This window comes from Pseudophryne corroboree, chromosome 7 (assembly GCF_028390025.1).
Source record: "Pseudophryne corroboree isolate aPseCor3 chromosome 7, aPseCor3.hap2, whole genome shotgun sequence".
In the NCBI taxonomy this organism is placed as follows: domain Eukaryota; kingdom Metazoa; phylum Chordata; class Amphibia; order Anura; family Myobatrachidae; genus Pseudophryne; species Pseudophryne corroboree.
The window spans coordinates 175,108,320-175,131,150 of record NC_086450.1 but is presented as its reverse complement, the minus strand read 5'-3'; the positions used below and the strand labels follow the sequence as shown (position 1 = coordinate 175,131,150).

The 22,831-nt window shown below is 46.5% G+C and overlaps 1 protein-coding gene across 1 annotated transcript in view; it reads left to right on the top strand.

Annotated features, from left to right (window-relative positions):
* Positions 1-22,831, top strand: part of MGAT5 (alpha-1,6-mannosylglycoprotein 6-beta-N-acetylglucosaminyltransferase) — a 298,273-nt gene that overhangs the window by 203,659 nt on the left and 71,783 nt on the right. The window contains exon 8 of the mRNA XM_063933791.1: positions 21,398-21,567. Within this exon, the coding sequence (XP_063789861.1) occupies positions 21,398-21,567 (170 nt within the window). The remainder of the gene's footprint in view (positions 1-21,397; positions 21,568-22,831) is intronic.

Here is a 22,831-nt window from a genome sequence, read left to right as displayed (position 1 = left end):
TCCCGTATACCTGAAGGTGTCGTCATACATCTCAGTGATATTTTCTCTATCGTCCTAGTGGATGCTGGGGTTCCTGAAAGGACCATGGGGAATAGCGGCTCCGCAGGAGACAGGGCACAAAAAGTAAAGCTTTACGATCAGGTGGTGTGTACTGGCTCCTCCCCCTATGACCCTCCTCCAAGCCTCAGTTAGATTTTTGTGCCCGGCCGAGAAGGGTGCAATCTAGGTGGCTCTCCTAAAGAGCTGCTTAGAAAAGTTTAGCTTAGGTTTTTTATTTTACAGTGAGTCCTGCTGGCAACAGGATCACTGCAACGAGGGACTTAGGGGAGAAGAAGTGAACTCACCTGCGTGCAGGATGGATTGGCTTCTTGGCTACTGGACATTAGCTCCAGAGGGACGATCACAGGTGCAGCCTGGATGGTCACCGGAGCCTCGCCGCCGGCCCCCTTGCAGATGCTGAAACGAGAAGAGGTCCAGAATCGGCGGCAGAAGACTCCTCAGTCTTCTTAAGGTAGCGCACAGCACTGCAGCTGTGCGCCATTTTCCTCTCAGCACACTTCACACGGCAGTCACTGAGGGTGCAGGGCGCTGGGAGGGGGGCGCCCTGGGAGGCAAATGAAAACCTTTTTTGGCTAAAAATACCTCACATATAGCCTCCGGGGGCTATATGGAGATATTTAACCCCTGCCAGAATCCACTAAAGAGCGGGAGACGAGCCCGCCGAAAAAGGGGCGGGGCCTATCTCCTCAGCACACAGCGCCATTTTCCTCACACAGCTCCGCTGGTCAGGAAGGCTCCCAGGCTCTCCCCTGCACTGCACTACAGAAACAGGGTAAAACAAGAGAGGGGGGGCAAAATTGTGGCAAAACTATATTATTAAAGCAGCTATACAGGGAGCACTTATTATAAGGCTATCCCTGTCATATATAGCGCTTTTGGTGTGTGCTGGCAAACTCTCCCTCTGTCTCCCCAAAGGGCTAGTGGGGTCCTGTCTTCGTTAAGAGCATTCCCTGTGTGTCTGCTGTGTGTCGGTACGTGTGTGTCGACATGTATGAGGACGATATTGGTGTGGAGGCGGAGCAATTGCCAAATATGGGGATGTCACCTCCTAGGGGGTCGACACCAGAATGGATGCCTTTATTTATGGAATTACGGGATAGTGTCAACACGCTAAAGCAGTCGTTTGACGACATGAGACGGCCGGACAATCAATTAGTGCCTGTCCAGGCGCCTCAAACACCGTCAGGGGCTGTAAAACGCCCTTTGCCTCAGTCGGTCGACACAGACCCAGACACAGGCACTGATTCCAGTGGCGACGGTGACGAATCAACCGTATTTTCCAGTAGGGCCACACGTTATATGATTTTGGCAATGAAGGAGGCGTTACATATTGCTGATACTACAGGTACCACAAAACAGGGTATCATGTGGGGTGTGAAAAAACTACCTATAGTTTTTCCTGAATCAGATGAATTAAATGAGGTGTGTGATGAAGCGTGGGTTGCCCCCGAAAAAAAAAAAAATGCTAATTTCAAAGAAGTTATTGGCTTTATACCCTTTCCCGCCAGAGGTTAGGGCGCGCTGGGAAACACCTCCTAGGGTGGACAAGGCGCTCACACGCTTATCAAAACAAGTGGCGTTACCCTCTCCTGAGACGGCCGCACTTAAAGATCCAGCAGATAGGAGGATGGAAAATATCCAAAAAAGTATATACACACATACAGGTGTTATACTACGACCAGCTATAGCGACAGCCTGGATGTGCAGTGCTGGGGTAGCTTGGTCAGAGTCCCTGATTGAAAATATTGATACCCTGGATAGGGACAATGTTTTACTGTCTTTAGAGCAAATAAAGGATGCATTTCTTTATATGCGTGATGCACAGAGGGATATCTGCACACTGGCATCACGGGTAAGTGCTATGTCCATTTCGGCCAGAAGAAGTTTATGGATGCGACAGTGGTCAGGCGATGCGGACTCAAAACGGCATATGGAAGTTTTGCCGTATAAAGGGGAGGAGTTATTTGGTGTCGGTCTATCGGATTTGGTGGCCACGGCTACAGCCGGGAAATCCACCTTTTTACCTCAAGTCACTCCCCAACAGAAAAAGACACCGACTTTTCAACCGCAGCCCTTTCGTTCCTTTAAAAACAAGAGAGCAAAGGGATATTCATATCTGCCACGAGGCAGAGGAAGGGGGAAGAGACAGCAACAGGCAGCTCCTTCCCAGGAACAGAAGCCCTCCCCCGCTTCTACAAAAGCCTCAGCATGACGCTGGGGCTTCTCAAGCGGACTCGGGGGCGGTGGGGGGTCGTCTCAAGAATTTCAGCGCGCAGTGGGCTCACTCGCAGGTAGATCCCTGGATCCTGCAGATAATATCTCAGGGGTACAGGTTGGAACTAGAGACGGATCCACCTCGCCGTTTCCTGAAGTCTGCTTTACCAACGTCCCCCTCCGACAGGGTGACGGTCTTGGAAGCCATTCACAAGCTGTACTCTCAGCAGGTGATAGTCAAGGTACCCCTTTTACAACAAGGAAAGGGGTATTATTCCACTCTATTTGTGGTACCGAAGCCGGATGGCTCGGTAAGACCTATTCTAAATCTGAAATCCTTGAACCTGTACATAAAGAAGTTCAAGTTCAAGATGGAGTCACTCAGAGCAGTGATAGCGAACCTGGAAGAAGGGGACTTTATGGTATCCTTGGACATCAAGGATGCGTATCTCCACGTTCCAATTTACCCCTCACACCAGGGGTACCTCAGGTTCGTCGTACAGAACTGTCACTATCAGTTTCAGACGCTGCCGTTCGGATTGTCCACGGCACCTCGGGTCTTTACCAAGGTAATGGCCGAGATGATGATTCTTCTTCGAAGAAAAGGCGTATTAATTATCCCATACTTGGACGATCTCCTAATAAGGGCAAGGTCCAGAGAACAGCTAGAGATGGGATTAGCACTGTCTCAAGAAGTGCTAAAACAGCACGGGTGGATTCTGAATATTCCAAAATCCCAGTTAATTCCGACAACACGTCTGCTGTTCCTAGGGATGATTCTGGACACGGTTCAGAAAAAGGTTTTTCTCCCGGAGGAAAAAGCCAAGGAGTTATCCGAGCTTGTCAGGAACCTCCTAAAACCAGGAAAGGTGTCTGTACATCAATGCACAAGAGTCCTGGGAAAAATGGTGGCTTCTTACGAAGCAATTCCATTCGGCAGATTCCACGCAAGAATTTTCCAGAGGGATCTGTTGGACAAATGGTCAGGGTCGCATCTTCAGATGCACCAGCGGATAACCCTGTCTCCAAGGACAAGGGTATCTCTTCTGTGGTGGTTGCAGAGTGCTCATCTATTGGAGGGCCGCAGATTCGGCATACAGGATTGGATCCTGGTGACCACGGACGCCAGCCTGAGAGGCTGGGGAGCAGTCACACAAGGAAGAAACTTCCAGGGCGTGTGGTCGAGCCTGGAAACGTCTCTTCACATAAACATTCTGGAACTAAGAGCAATCTACAATGTTCTAAGCCAGGCAGAACCTCTGCTTCAAGGAAAACCGGTGTTGATCCAGTCGGACAACATCACGGCAGTCGCCCATGTGAACAGACAGGGCGGCACAAGAAGCAGGAGTGCAATGGCAGAAGCTGCAAGGATTCTTCGCTGGGCAGAGAATCATGTGATAGCACTGTCAGCAGTGTTCATCCCGGGAGTGGACAACTGGGAAGCAGACTTCCTCAGCAGACACGACCTTCACCCGGGAGAGTGGGGACTTCATCCAGAAGTTTTCCACATGCTGGTAACCCGTTGGGAAAGACCAATGGTGGACATGATGGCGTCTCGCCTCAACAAAAAACTGGACAGGTATTGCGCCAGGTCAAGAGATCCGCAGGCAATAGCTGTGGACGCGCTGGTAACGCCTTGGGTGTACCAGTCGGTGTATGTGTTTCCTCCTCTGCCTCTCATACCAAAAGTATTGAGAATTATACGGCAAAGAGGCGTAAGAACGATACTAGTGGTTCCGGATTGGCCAAGAAGGACTTGGTACCCGGAACTTCAAGAGATGATCACGGAAGATCCGTGGCCTCTACCTCTGAGAAGGGACTTGCTTCAGCAGGGTCCCTGTCTGTTTCAAGACTTACCGCGGCTGCGTTTGACGGCATGGCGGTTGAACGCCGGATCCTAAAGGAAAAAGGCATGCCGGAAGAAGTCATTCCTACTTTGATTAAAGCAAGGAAGGAAGTAACCGCGCAACATTATCACCGCATTTGGCGAAAATATGTTGCGTGGTGCGAGGATCGGAGTGCTCCGACGGAGGAATTTCAACTGGGTCGATTCCTACATTTCCTGCAATCAGGATTGTCTATGGGTCTCAAATTGGGATCTATTAAGGTTCAAATTTCGGCCCTGTCGATTTTCTTCCAAAAAGAATTGGCTTCAGTTCCTGAAGTCCAGACTTTTGTTAAGGGAGTGCTGCATATACAGCCCCCTGTGGTGCCTCCAGTGGCACCGTGGGATCTCAATGTTGTTTTGGACTTTCTCAAATCTCATTGGTTTGAACCACTAAAAACTGTGGATTTGAAATATCTCACATGGAAAGTGACCATGCTACTAGCCCTGGCTTCGGCCAGGAGAGTGTCAGAACTGGCAGCTTTATCTTTCAAAAGCCCATATCTGATTTTCCATTCGGACAGGGCAGAACTGCGGACTCGTCCGCATTTTCTCCCTAAGGTGGTGTCAGCATTTCATCTGAACCAACCTATTGTAGTGCCTGCGGCTACAAGCGACTTGGAGGACTCCAAGTTGTTGGACGTTGTCAGAGCTTTAAAATATACATTTCAAGGACAGCTGGAGTCAGGAAATCTGACTCGCTGTTTATACTATATGCTCCCAACAAGTTGGGCGCTCCTGCGTCTAAGCAGACTATTGCTCGCTGGATTTGTAGTACGATTCAGCTTGCACATTCTGTGGCAGGCCTGCCACAGCCAAAATCGGTAAAAGCCCACTCCACAAGGAAGGTGGGTTCTTCTTGGGCGGCTGCCCGAGGGGTCTCGGCATTACAACTCTGCCGAGCGGCTACGTGGTCGGGGGAGAACACGTTTGTAAAATTCTACAAATTTGATACCCTGGCTAAGGAGGACCTGGAGTTCTCTCATTCGGTGCTGCAGAGTCATCCGCACTCTCCCGCCCGTTTGGGAGCTTTGGTATAATCCCCATGGTCCTTTCAGGAACCCCAGCATCCACTAGGACGATAGAGAAAATAAGAATTTACTTACCGATAATTCTATTTCTCGGAGTCCGTAGTGGATGCTGGGCGCCCATCCCAAGTGCGGATTATCTGCATTACTTGTACATAGTTACAAAAATCGGGTTATTATTGTTGTGAGCCATCTTTTCAGAGGCTCCGCTGTTATCATACTGTTAACTGGGTTTAGATCACAGGTTGTACGGTGTGATTGGTGTGGCTGGTATGAGTCTTACCCGGGATTCATAAATCCTTCCTTATTGTGTACGCTCGTCCGGGCACAGTACCTAACTGAGGCTTGGAGGAGGGTCATAGGGGGAGGAGCCAGTACACACCACCTGATCGTAAAGCTTTACTTTTTGTGCCCTGTCTCCTGCGGAGCCGCTATTCCCCATGGTCCTTTCAGGAACCCCAGCATCCACTACGGACTCCGAGAAATAGAATTATCGGTAAGTAAATTCTTATTATCTATCAAGTTCGCTAGCGCATGGATATACCTATAATTTATAAATCCTCTGGCAGTACGGGTGATGTCTAATGCGAGGAGGAATTGAATCCCGGTGGATTCGTGGATCAAATCAGAGGCTGCGTGCTCTGTCCTATCTATGAGGTGTCTCTTGATGATGTGTCCATAGTGAGTATGAGTATAAGGAGCCTGAGCACTGCGGTGAACGTCTTTCATCTTATCTTATGGGTTATGGTCATGACCTCTGGTAGTACTCTCCCAATATAACACAATCCCTCTGAGCTCGGGGCAAGACACTTGTATGCCCTCCTCCCACATATGAAATAGGCATCATCTGGGAGAACATAGGGGACAAAATATGACATCACCATATTACAAACTTTCCAAGTAAAGAAACTTATCCCTAGTTCTCCCATCTGCTCAGTACAAGTATCAGGCTGGATGATATGGGCACAATACCCTGGCGATACTTTTCCAACCCACATGGTCTTGCTTCCACGAGTATACCTATACCGAAAATACCTCCCACTGTTGGCTATTTGGCGTACAAGTTCAGAGTCTATGGGTATCCTATCAGCTCTGTGTGAAAAGGTCATTGTCTGGTTATTCCACGTCACTTCCCAATTTCCTGGTTTTCGGTAATTGGAAATATTGAAACATAATAAGGATCTGTCTACATGATGCTGGTGGAGCTTCAAACTAGGGGGCCTAGAAATATTGAATTTCTTGTCCACCGGTCTCCCACCCCGTAATTCGAGTACCTCATCTATTGCTAAAGGGTATGGTACTAATCCTGACTTGCTCTGACCTTGAGGTACCTGTGAGCACACCCAGCATTCTGTTTGGTTTAAGACCTTACCCACTAATGAGTGGTAATCACTCAACGGATGACAGTCCATGTCGATATTAAGGTTGGACTGACATCTCTGGATGCACCCATCCTCAACTATATTCTCACAATTCCTACAAATACAATATTCATCAGACAATAACCCCTCACAGTGCCTCCGAGCTCCCTGACTACCAGAGCGCTTACTGATGCCAGCCTTTACTAAAGTGATGTGCTGATCCTGAGATCCTACAAATTCATACATGCCTTCATAACCCATTCCAGATCCCTGCTCGACCCCTCTGGGACCCTCACCAAAACACACTGTCCTTATCAAAACCAGAACCCAAAACGCAGTCTCTTGTGATCGATCCATTTCGTTAGGGGAAAGGAGGAAAATAAGAAGGAGAAAAGAAAGGAAAAATGCAGGGGGAGGTGAAAAAAGAAAGTGGTACGACAACCGTTCTAGCTCTTGTTACTCTCTGTGCTCAGATGCCCTTCAACAGTCCTGCCTCTCAACGTTCCCGGAACAGACACTCCAGTGATACGAGATTCTCTACACTCTGCTCTTTGTCACAAGTTCTCTCCGGGTCAGCGACCTTCTTGCAGTGGGACGAGTGAATCTAAGTCTCTCTTTCAGCGACCTTCAATGCTGTTGTGCTGGTTAACAAGACTTGATATGGTCCTTCCCACCTGTCTGAGGCAACCTGAGCGTAAGAAATTTCGAATCATCACATAATCCACAGGTTCAATGTCATGACGATTACTGTTCGGTAGGTCAGGAATCACCAGCTTTAAATTTCTTTGTTGATTTCTCAGCTGCTGGCTCATCCCAACCATATATATCACAGTCACTTCATCATTACATTTCAAATCATCCTGGGGGTCTATCATTACATGAGGTTGTCGACCAAAAAGAATTTCAAAGGGTGATAGGTTAAGGGGAGACCTGGGAGTGGTTCTGATGCTGTACAACACTAGTGGCAAAGCTTCTGGCCACGACAATCCAGTTTAAACCATTAATTTGCTCAGCTTGTTCTTAATAGTGCTATTCACTCTCTCCACCTTTGCACTCGCCTGTGGACGGTACGGAGTATGCAGCTGAAAGACTTCACCTGTAAAATGGGTACCCCTATTACTTTCAATTATTCTAGGGATACCATATCTACACACAAATTCCTGCACAATTTTCTTTGCAGTGAACGTAGCCGTATTTGTGGCAGCAGGGAACGCTTCTACCCAGTTAGAAAATACATCAATACAAACTAACACATATTTTAAATTCCTACAGGGTGCTAACTGTATGAAATCGATTTGTATTACCTGAAAAGGTCCGTCTGTCGGAGGGACATGGGATGGCTCTTTTGGTATTGACTTTCCAATATTCTTCCTCAAGCAAGTAAAACATGCAATTGCTCTCTTACCTGCATGAGAAGAGAATCCTGGCGCACACCAGTAGGCTCTCACCAGCTTACACATACCCTCTTTACCCAGATGAGTCAGACCATGTGCCGCCTCAGCTAAGCTTGGAAGATATGCTCTGGGGGCCACTGGCTTACCTTGTCCACCTGTCCACAGTCCCGAGGATTCCTGGCCATATACCTTTGACCTCCAGACTGCCTTTTCCTGTAATGAACACAAATCTTCAAAGTCATCAGTGGTGTGATGTTCGTTTGTATAGGGGTGTTGGCTGCTGATTTAGCAACTTCGTCTGCCCAGCTGTTACCAAGTGAAATTGGATCTTGGTTGTAAGTATGTGCTTTGCACTTGATAACAGCCACTCTGTCTGGTTCCTGTATCGCTGTTAGAAGTCTTTTTATGTTAGACGCATGCGCTACAGGTGTGCCAGCTGCCGTCATGAAATTTCTGAGGCGCCATAGGGCCCCGAAATCATGCACCACTCTAAACGTATACCTAGAATCTGTGTATATATAAGCTGACTTACTGGCAGTACAGAACAGGAGATCCTAACAGTACCCCCCCTCTGACGAGGGGTCAAAGAACCCCTACCGCCGGGTTTATCGGGGAACTGCGAGAAGAAAGAGCGTATCAGTCTGGGGGCATGAAGATCACAACTGCGCACCCACGACCGCTCCTCCGGGCCATACCCCTTCCAGTGCACCAAAAATGACAGCCGACCCCGAACCATCTTGGAGTCAAGAACCCTTTCAACCACAAACTCCCTCTGACCCCGTATCAGAAGAGGAGAAGGTCTTCCACTGGAAGAAGGATTACTAACCGCCAGTTTTAAAAGGGAACAATTAAATGTTTTATTGATACCCAATGAACGGGGCAGATCTAACTGAAATGCCACCGGATTGATAACCCTGGTGATCTTATAAGGGCCGATGAACCGGGGGCCTAACTTATGAGATGGCTGTCTCAACTTCAAATTCTTGGTGGACAACCAGACGAAGTCTCCTAATTTAAAGCTGCAGGGTCTTCTCCGCTTATCAAAAACCCTTTTGGTCACTAATGACACAGACACAAGGGCTTTCTTCACTTTCCTCCAAATACCCCTAAGGGCCGAAACCACAGAGGAACCACCAGGCGTGGAATCCAGGGGGTCAAAAGAATTGGCCTTAGGATGATGCCCATACACACAAAGGAAGGGAGAGATCCCTGTAGCAGAGTGAGCCGCGTTGTTATAGGCAAACTCTGCCATGGACAGATGAGCAACCCAGTCAGTATGACACTTGGAGACATAACACCTGAGGAACTGCTCCAAGGACTGGTTCACCCTCTCAGTCTGCCCATTAGACTGTGGATGGTAGCCTGATGACAAGCTCACAGAAATCTGGAGATCAGAACAAAATGCCCTCCAGAATTTGGCCACAAACTGGGATTCACGGTCTGAGACCACATCAAGTGGCAACCCGTGGAGGCGCACAACATGCTGCATAAATAACTCAGACAGGCGTCTGGCCGATGGCAACCCAACCAGTGGAACGAAATGCGCCATCTTCGAAAACCTGTCAACGACAACCCAAATGGCTGTCATTCCCGAGGATTTGGGCAAGTCCACCACAAAATCCATGGAAATGTGGGTCCATGGCTTAGATGGAATAGAGAGTGGATGTAATGGGCCGACAGGAACCCCTCTAGGAGTTTTATTTCGGGCACAAACGTCACATGCCCGAACCCACTGATCCACATCCCTAGCCACCGAGGGCCACCACACCGCCCTAGACAGCAACTCCCGAGTTCTGGCAATACCCGGATGTCCTGCCGACCTCTTGGCATGGAATTCCAGGAACACTCGCTGTCTTAACCTAGGAGGCACAAACAAGAGACCTACCGGAAGGTCTGGAGGAGCCTGCTCCTGTGCTCTAAGGACTAATGACAAGAGGTCCTGGGTAATGCCCACTTTAATACATGATGGGGACACAATGGGCAATGGCTCCTCGGTGGTCTCTTGGACTGGAGCAAAACTCTGCGAGAGCGCATCAGCCTTGATGTTTTTTGACCCAGGGCGATATGTTATCAAAAAATTAAAGCGAGCAAAAAACAAAGCCCATCGTGCTTGCCTGGCATTGAGCCGCTTCGCTGACTCTAAATATACCAGATTCTTATGGTCGGTGAGAATTGAGACCACAAACTTAGCCCCCTCAAGCCAGTGTCTTCACTCCCCGAGTGCATCCTTTATAGCCGACAATTCCCGGTTATCCACATCATAATTCATCTCGGCAGACGAAAATTTACGGGAAAAGTAAGCACAGGGATGAAGGCGATTATCAGACACCCCCATCTGAGAGAGCACTGCCCCAATACCTATCTCAGAGGCATCCACTTCTACCACAAAAGGACGCTCTGGATCTGGGTGTCGCAGCACCTTGGCCGAGACAAATGCCCTTTTGAGACGGGCAAAGGCCGCTTTGGCCTCACAAGACCAGTGAGCAACATCCGCCCCTTTCTTAGTGCCACCAAGGGGGCCACTATAGACGAAAATCCAGCGATGAACCGTCTATAAAAATTTGCAAAGCCCAGAAAACGCTGAAGCGCCTTCAAACTAGTGGGCTGCACCCAATCCAGGACTGCCTGTACCTTAGAACCCTCCATTTGGAAACCTTCTGAGGAGATAATATACCCTAGAAATGCGATTTGCTGGACTTCAAATTCGCACTTCTCCAGCTTCACCCCAAGCTGGTGGTCTCTGAGTTTCTGGAGGACTAAGCGTACATGCTTCCGATGTTCCTCCAGGGAATGAGAGAAGATTAGGATGTCATCTAGATAAACAACTAAAAATCTATCCAAATATTCCCTGAGCACATCGTTCATGAATTCCTGGAAGACTGCCGTGGCATTAGAGAGCCCAAAAGGCATCACCAAATATTCATAATGCCCTGAGTGGGTATTAAAGGCAGTCTTCCATTCATCCCCCTCTCTTATTCGGATTAGATTGTAAGCACCGCGTAGGTCAATCTTAGAAAAAATGGTGGCAGTACGAAGCTGGTCAAACAAAACAGAAATGTGAGGCAGTGGGTACGAGTTTTTAATCGTGATACGGTTCAATTCCCTGAAGTCGATGCAGGGTCGCAACGAACCGTCCTTTTACCCACGAAGAAGAACTGTGGGGACTGTGAGGGTCTGATAAATCCCTTAGCCAAGTTCTCCTGAATGTACTCTGCCATAGCCTGAGTCTCAGGACGTGACAGGGAGTACAACCTGCTCTTGGGAAGCTTAGCATCCGGCAACAAATCAATGGCACAGTCATAGGGGCGATGGGGAGGTAGTACCTCCGCAACTTTTTTGGAGAACACATCCGCAAAATCTGCATAACATCCTAGCAATCCTGGCAAGCTAAGCTGCGAGAGCCTGACTGGAAGGCTCAAGTAACTCCTGAAACAATCACTACCCCAACTAAGAATCTCCCCAGAGACCCAGTTAAATTGAGGGTTATGGGCCCTTAACCAGGGTAACCCCAAAACCAATGGGGCAAAAGAGCAGACAGTCACATAGAAAGACAATTTTTCAGAGTGTGTGGCTCCAATAAACAAAGGAATTTGGCTGGTGCAGGAGGTAATTTTACCCTGGGACAATGGTTCCCCGTTTAACCCACAGATCTCAATCTCTGATGCCAAAGGTACTGAGGGAACAGAGTGTTCTAGGGCGAGTTGACGGTCCATGAAAACCCCATCGGCCCCATTGTCAACAAAGGCCTCAGTCTTGACAGTTTGACCGAGGATCTCCAAAGTCACCGGAATGAGAAAAGTCTTTTTGGGAAAATCTGACTTCTGGCCTGATAGGATTTTTCCCATCACCCTCAGGCCCTGAAGTTTTCCGGCTTTTCTGGGCATGATACTACGACATGACCTTTATTCCCACAGTACAAACACAAACCCTGCTGTCTCCTCCGCGTCTTCTCACGCGAGGAGAGGCGGGTAGCCCCAATCTGCATAGGCTCCTCGGAATATTCCTCAGAGTCTGAGGTTCCCTTGGGAAAAAAGGAAACTGCGGTCTCCCTTTCAAGCCTACGCTCTCTCAGCCGTCTATCCACCCGGATGGATAACTGCATGAGCTGATCTAAGCTATCAGGCGAGGGATATTGTACAAGTTGGTCCTTTATCTGGTCAGAAAGGCCCCTTCGGTACTGGTTTCTCAGGGCTGGGTCATTCCACTGGGTATCATGAGCCAACCTCCGAAACTCCGTACTATAAACCTCAGCTGGCCGTCGCCCTTGCTTTAGGACCGTAATCTGAGCCTCGGCTGAAGCCATCTTGTCAGGGTCATCATACAAAATGCCCAGTGCCGTAAAAAAAAAGCATCAACACTTTTAAGCGACGGACAGTCAGGCTGCAACCCATATGCCCAGACCTGTGGGTCTCCTTGTAGCAAGGAAATCACCATGCCCACCCGCTGAATCTCCGACCCAGAAGACTGGGGCCTAAGCCTGAAATATAGCTTACAGCTCTCCTTGAAACAAAAAAACTGCGAGCGATCTCCAGAAAAACGATCCGGGAGATTTACTTTCGGCTCCTTAACCCCTAAACTTGCCGCTGCTGCTGCGAGAGCTCCGCTAGCGGCCTGCGGGGTGTTCATTTTAATGGACATCTCATTAAATTGTCGAGTCAGGACCTGCACCTGATCGACCACCTGTTGCAAAGTATTTTGAGGGGTATGCTCCATATTCCCACAAAATTTCAACAGGAGTAGGGCTGCTGAATATGTTACGCACACCAGTGCTAACAGGAGTATACCGGTGTATGAACAGAGAGGGATGCGAGGCAAAACGAACTCACAGACAGTATAACACAACATACACAGGAGGTGATGGAATAACTAATAAACACAAAATGAACGGGGAAGCCCAAAGGCTCAGGAATTGGGTATCTCCCTAGTGTCAGGAATGCTCAGATGGAATAGAGCGGACAATGAAGCGAGATGTAGTGATTTAACATGTGGAGCACCCAAAATGATGTTGCTAAGAGCAACAGGAAAAACCCCAAAGGGTTACCAACGGGTGTGGGAATAAACTCCTTGGTCAGAGATAGAAATATAGACACAAGGAGAGTATCCACAATCCTAACCCCCACTTGCAGGGCACAGGTTCAGCTTACTGCCACTAAACTGACACCTGGACGCCCTGCACAGTGAAGGAGGATTAAGCAAGCAGGTCTGAGAGTACAGCCGCAAACCTGCTGGGTTCACAGAATAGCAAAAGAACCCCAGCAGGTTAAACAACTGACTCCAGTCTTACTGCTAGGTCCGGATTGGCAGAATGAAGTACCGAATCCCAAGGCCTATTCGCAGTAAGCAACAAGTAAATACAAAGTCACACAGTACTAGCTAACTCTCTGGAACTGACTAACAAACAAAGATTCAGCAGCATTTGCCTAGCCTGAGAGGATGGTTTATATAGCAGGTGCTGTCCACACCCCACTCAGACCTCACAGACTGTGAGCACAAAACCAGCGCCGGATTCCCTGCCGTGCACAGAGCCTGTAACCACTACACAGTAAAAACCCGGACCGGAGTATCAGCTGCGCTCAGGTTACTTCGCTAACACTTGCCTCCCGGTTGCCATGGCGACGTGGCAGTACAGAACAGGAGATCCTAACACTTACCCTTGGCCAATTCACACGCTCTGGTTAGGGCGACCAACTCAGCAACTTGTGCTGAGTGCGGTGGGCCCAGGGGTTCAGCTTCTATGATACCTCTGTCGTCTACAACTGCATATCCAGTACACAGGTCTCCCGAGTCCGTTTGTCTCTGGCAACTACCGTCAGTGTAGAAGGTAAAGTCTACCCCTTCCAGTGGGTTGTCACTGATGTCAGGTCTCGCAGTGAAAGTCTGATTCAGGTATTCCATACAATCATGCATATCAGTGTCTGCACTAAATCCTCCTTCACCATCATTCTTATCCTCCACCCTTTGTTCCTGTCCAGGCACACTTGGCAAGTAAGTTGCAGGATTTAGTGAGCTGCATCTCTTAATGGTGATGTTTACAGGGGCCATCAGTGATAATTCCCACTTTGTAAATCGAGCAGATGAGATGTCTGGTTTGGGCTGAGTTCAGTAAGGCTGATACTGCATGAGGTGTATGGATGGTCAGGTTGTGTCCTAACACTACGTCCTCGCTTTTACTTACTAGCAAAGCTATCGCTGCAACACTTCGCAAGCATGTGGGGAGAAACCGCACTACGGTTTCCAATTGTGCACTGTAGTAAGCTACCGGCCTGCTGGCATCACCATGTCTCTGGGTTAAAACTCCTGCTGCGCACCCTGCACTTTCTGTACCGTATTATTCAAAGGGCTTCCCATAATCTGGCATACCTAATGCAGGTGCCTGTGATAGACACTGTTTGTGTCTCTCAAAGGCCAGTTCGGACTCATCTGTGTGTGAGACCCGTTCTGGTTTGCTTGAAGAGACCATTTTTTGCAAAAGTAAAGCCAGTATAGAGAACCCTGGAATCCAGTTTCGGCAGTACCCACACATTCCAAGGAAAGTGCGGATCTGTTGCTGCGTTTGTGCAGGGTCATGTCGCGAATCAACTGTATTCTATCAGCGGTGAGGTGTCTAAGTCCTTGAGTCAAGCAATGTCCCAAATATTTTACCCTGGTCTGGCACAACTGCAACTTATCCTTTGAAACCTTGTGTCCCGTTTGGGAAAGATGAAACAGAAGCTGTTTCGTGTCTTTCAAGGACGATTCGAGTGAGTCAGAACACAACAATAAGTCATCGACATACTGTATTAGCACTGATCCACTCTCAGGTTGAAAGGATTGTAAACAGTCATGCAAGGCCTGAGAGAAAATACTCGGGCTGTCAATGAAACCTTGGGGGAGACGAGTCCAGGTGTACTGTACTCCCCTGTATGTAAAAGCAAAAAGATATTGGCTGTCAGGGTGTAGAGGGACAGAAAAGAAGGCAGAACAGAGGTCAATGACAGTGAAGAATTTTGTAGTAGGGGGAATATGCATGAGGATGACAGCTGGATTGGGCACTACGGGGAATTGGCTCTCAACTATCTTGTTTATCCCCCTTAGATACTGCTCTAGCCTGTAACCCCTCCCCCCACTCTTTTTCACAGGGAAGATGGGACTATTGGCAGTGCTGGACGTCCTGACTAGGATGCCCTGTTGTAGCAACCGCTCTATGACGGGGTACACTCCTAATTCTACCTCTGGCTTCAGAGGATACTGAGGGATTTTTGGAGCTATCCTACCATCTTTTACTTGCACTACTACTGGAGTTACATTTGCCATCAATCCAGTGTCTTGTCCATCTTTGGTCCAAAGGAAACCCGGTATTTGTGAGATCATTTCCTCTACCTTTGATGAACACTTGTCTAGAACAGTAGAATGCGACATTAGCCTTTGAGGGGTGTCTAATATATCCTGTACTTCCTGAGCGTGGTTCCCAGGTATACCCAAGAAGACACCCTCAGGAGTACAGTATATGACACATCGCATTTTACACAATAAATCTCTCCCGAGTAGATTAGTCGGAGCCGATGCAGCCAACATGAAAGAATGTTTGGTTTGCAAGGGCCCTATCGTAATCTCTGCCTGTCTACTCAAAGGGTATTGTTGCACAGTTCCTGCTACTCCCATTGCCGAAATTGTTTTACCCGTGGTTTTTATACCTACTGTTGAATTTAACACTGACCTGGCCGCCCCTGTATCTACGAAAAAAGGTAATGGTACACCAGCTACATCAACCGTGACCTCAGGTTCATTACCGAGGCTAGCAATTAACTTCACTGGCTGCAGACTACAGGTGTGGCCCAATCCCTATTGTGTGTTGAGACCCTCCCGCAGCGCATTGGCAGCTACAATATGTGAGGGGGGTAGCTGTGAGTTGTTTCCCCTGCATGTGGCTCATAACCTCTCCTATATGGTCCCTGATCCCAATTATGTGAATTGTAGTGAGGTCCGTATTCTGGTCTAGGGGGTCAGTTTACGTTATGTGTACTTCTATTCCTACAATCCTGGGCAAAATGTCCTTCCATTTTACAAGCGTAGCATACTCTAGGTCTTTTCCAATCAGCAGGGGTCTGGGTTTCCGGCTGATGGGGTTTTGCCGTAAGGGCCTGTATACTTACCGTCATCAGGTTTTTTCCCCTGTGACTCACTGTGCTTACTGATGTTCCTATCATGCTCGACAGCGGACTCTCTCAATGCAGCCACCGAGATACCTCTCCTGTTTGGTAGAGAGGTCTGTACCCTTGTTCTGAGTGCCTCCTTTAACCCGTCCATTAATACTGAAACAGCTACCTCCCTGTGATGTAAATTGTCCTTAATGTCCTCGATCCCAGTGTATCTAGCCATTTCCTGCAGTGCTCGGTAGAAATATTCGGATGCCGTTTCACCTTCCTTTTGTCTTATGGAAAATATTTTATTCAATTTGACAACAGTAGGGAAATATACTCCTAATTGCAGATTGATTTGCCGTACATTCTCCTGATTGTATTCATCAGTGAGAGGTACTTCTGCGTCTAACTTACAAACGGTTATGAATTTCACAGGGTCAATATATGAGGGTAAACATACCCGTAGCACTGTTCGCCAATCTTTGTTTGTGGGTTCGTTGGCGTTACCTAACTCTTTAATGAACCTCTGGCATGCGACTAGATCTTTTCTGGGATCGGGGAATTCTGACATAGTTGACCTTAACTCTGCCTGGGACCAAGGACAATGCATGGCAATGTTCCTGATGGGAGTGACTCCCTGAGCGTCCGTCTTCCCATTGGGTACTGCAATCACCCTGACAGGATTTAATTCAATTACATCATTCTGGTTTGATTCTACAATGTGAGGTGCTATTGTCTCTGCATAATGTATGGTACCGTACTTGCCTGTGGACACGGCCTCACTTAACCCTCCACTAGGGGGCCTGACTATTGCTCTTGTTGGTTGGGCCGTGCCCACCTGAGTGTCTTGTATGGTGGCTGCTAAAGAGAGTGCCGATATCGTGCTGGGCTCATCTTCCTGCTCGCAGTCCTGGGGAAAATTTAAAATGGGATACAACTGGCAAGGGTTAGCATTAGTACATTTATCAATCACATTCCTATCCTGTACCAATGCACCATTGCTTGTAGCCACTTTCTCCCCCACAATATATGGTGGTGGTGGTACGGTCGCCATTGCTTTCCCGCTAGGTTTGGAACCTGCTGCGCGAGCTAATTCCCTTTGCATATCCCCCTCCTGTTGCCATAAATTTAAACAGTCTGTATGTTTACTCCTTTGTTTCTTGGATTTTATCAGACATATTCTTAACCTTAAGTTCTGTAATACCTCTGGTTCAAAGCTGCCCACCCTAGGGAATGGTACCCTATCATTGTTAGTCATACATACCCACTCATTGCATAAAACTTCTGTGTGTGAACCATATTTTTCACACATGATAAACCTTACTGAGCCTTTTGGCCACAATTCTGCCTGAACCCTGTCTAAACATCTCTTACTTGAGCAACTGGCTCCCATATTTGTGGGTCTTTTCCAATAACTTTAAAAAATTCCCACAAACACCAAAATACTCAATATAAGTAGACGGTGGAAGTATACCCGAGCGCCTTCCACTCGCTCTCACCCACGCTGGCCAGTACAACGATACACTGTTGGTAGCGGATCGCAATGTACCCAACTTAGGGCTCCTATCAGACCTTACACCGTAATTTCTTTCGGTGGAAGTTCTGTTTGGAATATTTTCCTGAGAGAGGCAGCGAAAAATTCCTTTTCGGTATCTTTCAACTGGAATTGTTTGTAGGGTGAAAAACCGAGAAATTAGATAACTATCCGTCACCCTTTCCAGTGAAGCCGACCAGGGAGATTTCCCGACGTTGTCAAAGAAAAACCCCTTTTTGTCTCTTCAATCACGTCTGCGTATGCTCTTCCACAGCGCATATGACACAATGGTATCACGTTGTGCTGTGCAGAACACACGGACATGCGATGCAATAGCACAGCCTATAGATACTAGTTATCTATATGCCCTACAATTGCTGTAGACCACTTTAGCCTAGACCACTCCAGACCACTTTAGACCACTTCAGTTGTATGGGATACCACTTCAGACCACTTCCGTTCCTAATAACGCAGGGTAGCGAACCCTACGCCACCGGGCCTCTACTAACCCAGTGTTACCACTTCAGACCACTTCAGTTCTTGGGTTCAGTATCCACGCACTCCTGCATTCGCTCACTCAGATACACTTTATTTTTCTGTACAGAAAATTAGGATTCATTCAAGTTGGCAGCTTTACCCCCAGAGGCAATAAAAAAAAATTGTATTTATACTAAATTTTGTTTTTATATTAAATTTCTTTAGAAACCGGGTAGTTTGGTGCTATTGTAGCGTGGCTACTGTCCCGCCTTTAAACTAAACAAACTATTGTGTCATTTGTACTTAGCGACCGTACTTCTTACGCAATTTGTGTAAACACGCTACTGTGCGTGTCGCTTACGCCGCGTGTGCAGTTCCGTACTGTGTCCGAGACACGTGTACAAAACAGTACGTCCGCAATAGCACAAATCATACAATTGAATGTGAGCAATAAAACTACTATTGCCCACTAAACACAATCCACACTTGTTCCGTTTTAACCCTCTTACTACTGGGACAGAAATGCGTTTTGTGATTTTACTCTTACTTCCTTAAATATTTATTTTAGTTTTAACTATATAGCAACAAATATCTCTGGTTTCACACAGGTCTAAATGAATCTAGCAATCTGAATGTTATGGCAACAATGTGAGAGAGTATGCAAAGTATGGGTGCCGTGTACGCTTTTGGCGCCAAAAAAAAAATTCACAGATTTTAAATAGCTTTTTTTTCCTGTTTACCTTACGAGTTCTACCAGCATCTCTACAAACCATACAGAGCAGACGCCATCTAATCAGCAATCAAGTAGGGTTTTCAGTGCGTTTATCGACCAGGAAAAGGATACGTAGGATAACTTTCTGTCCACCCTTTGCTGATAGATTAAGTCTGCTGTGACCTGTTAGGTACTAAGTATGTGGAAAACCGGAGGAGCACCCAATTGATAATGCTGATTATTTTACAGAAATGAAAGCTATACCTTAAACACACCTTAAATACTCTTTACCATGGAGCCGCTGCGGCTGCTATACTTGATACACACTCTACGTACTTTGTCCGCTATTGGCGTACAAAGTCCCGTACTGTGTACGGACTTTGCGTACAAACGCCGCGCTGACGGTGCAAAGTACTCACAGCGCGTACACACCCAGAGATACACTTTAAACCTTATACAGCAATGCAATGCAATGCAATGATAATACACTTTAAACCTTAGCAGGGCAATGAAGACACGACACCAGATTGTAATTAAACCGCTGGGTTCCGAAACCACAGCGTATTATTGCTGAAAGGGGGTTATAATACAAATAATACAATACAATATAACAGAGTAAATGGCTACATTCAATGGTACATACGTGAGTGGATTCGCTTGCGCTACCCGGTCCGGTCCTCCGTCATCTGATAGATAACGTTGTGAGTCTTGTGTCTGACCAGGCCTGCAGCAGGCTCTCTTTATACAATTCTTCCAAAAAGCAATACAATAGATACTGTAATCTCTTTGTCCATTGGACATAGGAATGCACATTTACAGTACAGGAGAGGTCATAGGTCGGTTTGAATAGGTAGTCGATGTCTTTCCCAACTGCTCTTGTGGGTGGTCTCCTCTGGATTCCCGCCGCATACATAATGTACAGTAAATACAGTTTATATCTATATTCTGCTCCTGCACATAACTATCCGCAGGAATATGCGATCTTTCTCAAACCAACACCGGAATGTTACCCTTAAAATACCCTTCAGCTGGATACCAAACACCACCTTATAACCTTGTTCTGTCCCCTCCTATTCTGTAAAGGTGAATCCCTTTGTTCTGAAACCATTTAAACTGCTGTTACTTTCTGATGTGGTGCAGGGAGGCTATGTGTACATTGTGCACTATTTGGATTAAATATGTAATGTGTTTTGATAGCTTTCCATGCGTTCACAAACTCTACCGTAAATACCCATACCACGCGCTAATGCGCAGGACCGGCCATACGCAAATTGCGAATATGTGCACGCACGATAGAACAAGTACACGCGCGGAGGCCATCTGTGTGTAGTTTGTACGTGATGTGCGTATTGCAATATTTTTCGACTTTGACAATCTACTGGGGTCATAACTACTGACTGGAGGCATAACTACTGACTTGGGGCATATATACTGGGGGCAGGCTAATTTTTAAGTTGATAATTTTTGTATGGCCCCCGAAGGATTCTATAAATATCCAAATGGCCCTTGGTAGAAAAAAGGTTCCCCACCCCTGGTTTACAGAATAGTTTTTGCCACCGTGTACTGTGTGGGTGATTTCTAGTCGACTACCATCATATATACTCCTATATAAAAAGGTTAAGTTCTCATGATTTTTGTTTATCCCACCTTGCCGAGTTGTGCCCCCTCCCCCCCCCCCCCCTCCTCATGCCCTGAAATGGCCATAATATATGGATATGTTATCATTTCAACAGCCATCTTTACTCTGTCCAGCTCACTGCTGCCTTATATAATTTATTCTTTTGAAAAAAAACAAGAATTTTCTTTGTTTCATAAATCATTCTTTCAAGCGAGATAAGCCTCACAGTTTACTAGCCCGTTCTTGTGATTCTCTGATCCCTGGGCTGTGAAATTATTCTTTTTCCGAGTCCAACTTCATTGTGAACATCTGTAGATTTAATTTGGTCTGTACCAATGATGCAGAATTAACAAATTTATCACATGAGGCTCTCAGTCGGTGAAACACATGCTACTGCCTTGGGTTCTTATAATCTGCAGAACCAGAAGACCCCTGACTACCGCCACACTAAAGGAAAGCTTCCCATGTGACCTCTTACTGCAGCAAATGCCGTGTGAACTAGCTTTGAAGAAAACTTAATAGCCTGAACAGTAGAAAAATCAACTTACTGATGGTATTTCTATACTACTGTACAGTATATAGGCAACCTGTTGTTCCTGTGGCTTTCCAGCTGTTTTGCTATTACATTTGATCTGCCTCCTGTGCTGTTGGCAGAACATGCTGGAGCTTGTAGTTCCAGAACTTAATTTTTAAAACTTAATTTAAATCCCACATTCTGTATCCATATTTTGTCAGTCGAATGTTATTTCTTTATCTAGTTCTTTTGAATTTATTTGCATATATTATGATCGAGTTGTTGTGCAAACATTTCTGTAGATAGTAACTGCGTGGGAACATATTTTCATTTAATTTCGTTTCTTGGGCCCCCTATTGTTTTTGCCAGCATTTGGTTGATTTAAAGAGAAACAGGGAATTTTATAGGGCTTTGCTGCATTTGATAGTGGGAAATTCACATTGCATGACCTTCTTCTTATATTTTTTTTTTTTTTTTCAGATCCTCGTTCATCTTGGGCTTCTGACAAAAGAATCCGGATTCAAGATAGCTGAAAATGCGTTTAGCGGAGGACCGCTCGGCGAATTAGTCCAGTGGAGTGACTTAATTACATCTCTTTACTTACTGGGCCATGATGTCAGGATTTCAGCTTCAATAGCTGAGCTGAAAGAGTAAGAAGATTACTTTTTATACTAAAACCGACTCCAGCACACACCGAGATTGTAGACTCTCTTCTTCGTATGTGTTATTTGTGAGAGGGAAAAAGAAGCCTGGCATTCCAGGGCGTAATTGCCTATAAGTAGATTAGATTTATTTTATTCTACATTTCCATTATTCTAAAACATCCTCTTTCAATAATGCTCTAAAGATGTGTTTTCATTCAACTGATGTTATATCACTGTTTTTGTGAACTAGTATATAGAGCTGTAGGGCCACATGCTGCCCTCCGTACCTTTATCTGTGGCCCCTAGCGCCTTTTTGCTTTCCTGTCAGATTTCTTTACTGTAGCTGGTAACTCTTTGTGGTACCAAGTGGAGGGGGTCTGGCAGAAAAGGGGCAGAGCATTGGATATGGGTGGAGCATTGGATATAGAGGGGAGGGGCCAGACAGAGCAGGGGCAAAATGAGGTGACCAATCATGTGCTGGTTCCCTTAAGTAATAGGTATATTGTCATATAAGTGATTCTGCATATAAGAAATAACTAGAAGTTATTCTACTTTATTCATCCTTACTTAGTAGAACTGCAGTATTAAAATGTGTTACAGTTTTTAAATGAAATCTCCAGCTTTAACTTTGGGGCCGAGTGATATAATATGGTACTTTCCAACTGTTTGAATTTGCTTACCTCCAATAGGATTCATTTTACAAAAAGAAAAGTAAGACTTTTGTTCTGGGGCACTCTTAGAATGTATAATTTTTGTATTCAAATATAACTTATTGATTTCATTAAAAATCCATATCATGCATCAAGAAACCTAGTGTAGAGTAGCACAATAGTATGCAAAGTAGAAAAAACTTTGTGCATTATTAAAAAATAAATTCTCAAATAATTATTGTACGTGTCAGCCAATTTTATGGGTAGGCAACCATCCTGCAAACTACTGTGACATGTGGTTGAATTATTTTAATAGAGGAGGCAAAAGTAAATGCCAAGTGGCGATAATATATCTTATAAGTTGGACTTGCAATCAGTGGCGCCAAGAGGGGTGGGAATCGGGCACAAATGGCCTGGGCTGCTGAGGGGGCGCCGTGATCGATACCCTCCCCCGCCCAAGTATACCCGTTTCCAGCATCAGCAGCGCCATCTTCCTGGTGATCTCTTTGGGAAGATGTCGCTTCACATAGAAAGCAAAGACTCTGCTCTCTAGTGGCTAGCGTCATCTTTCCAAATATCACTGGGAAGATGGCGCTGGCTGAAACAGAGGGACACGCTTC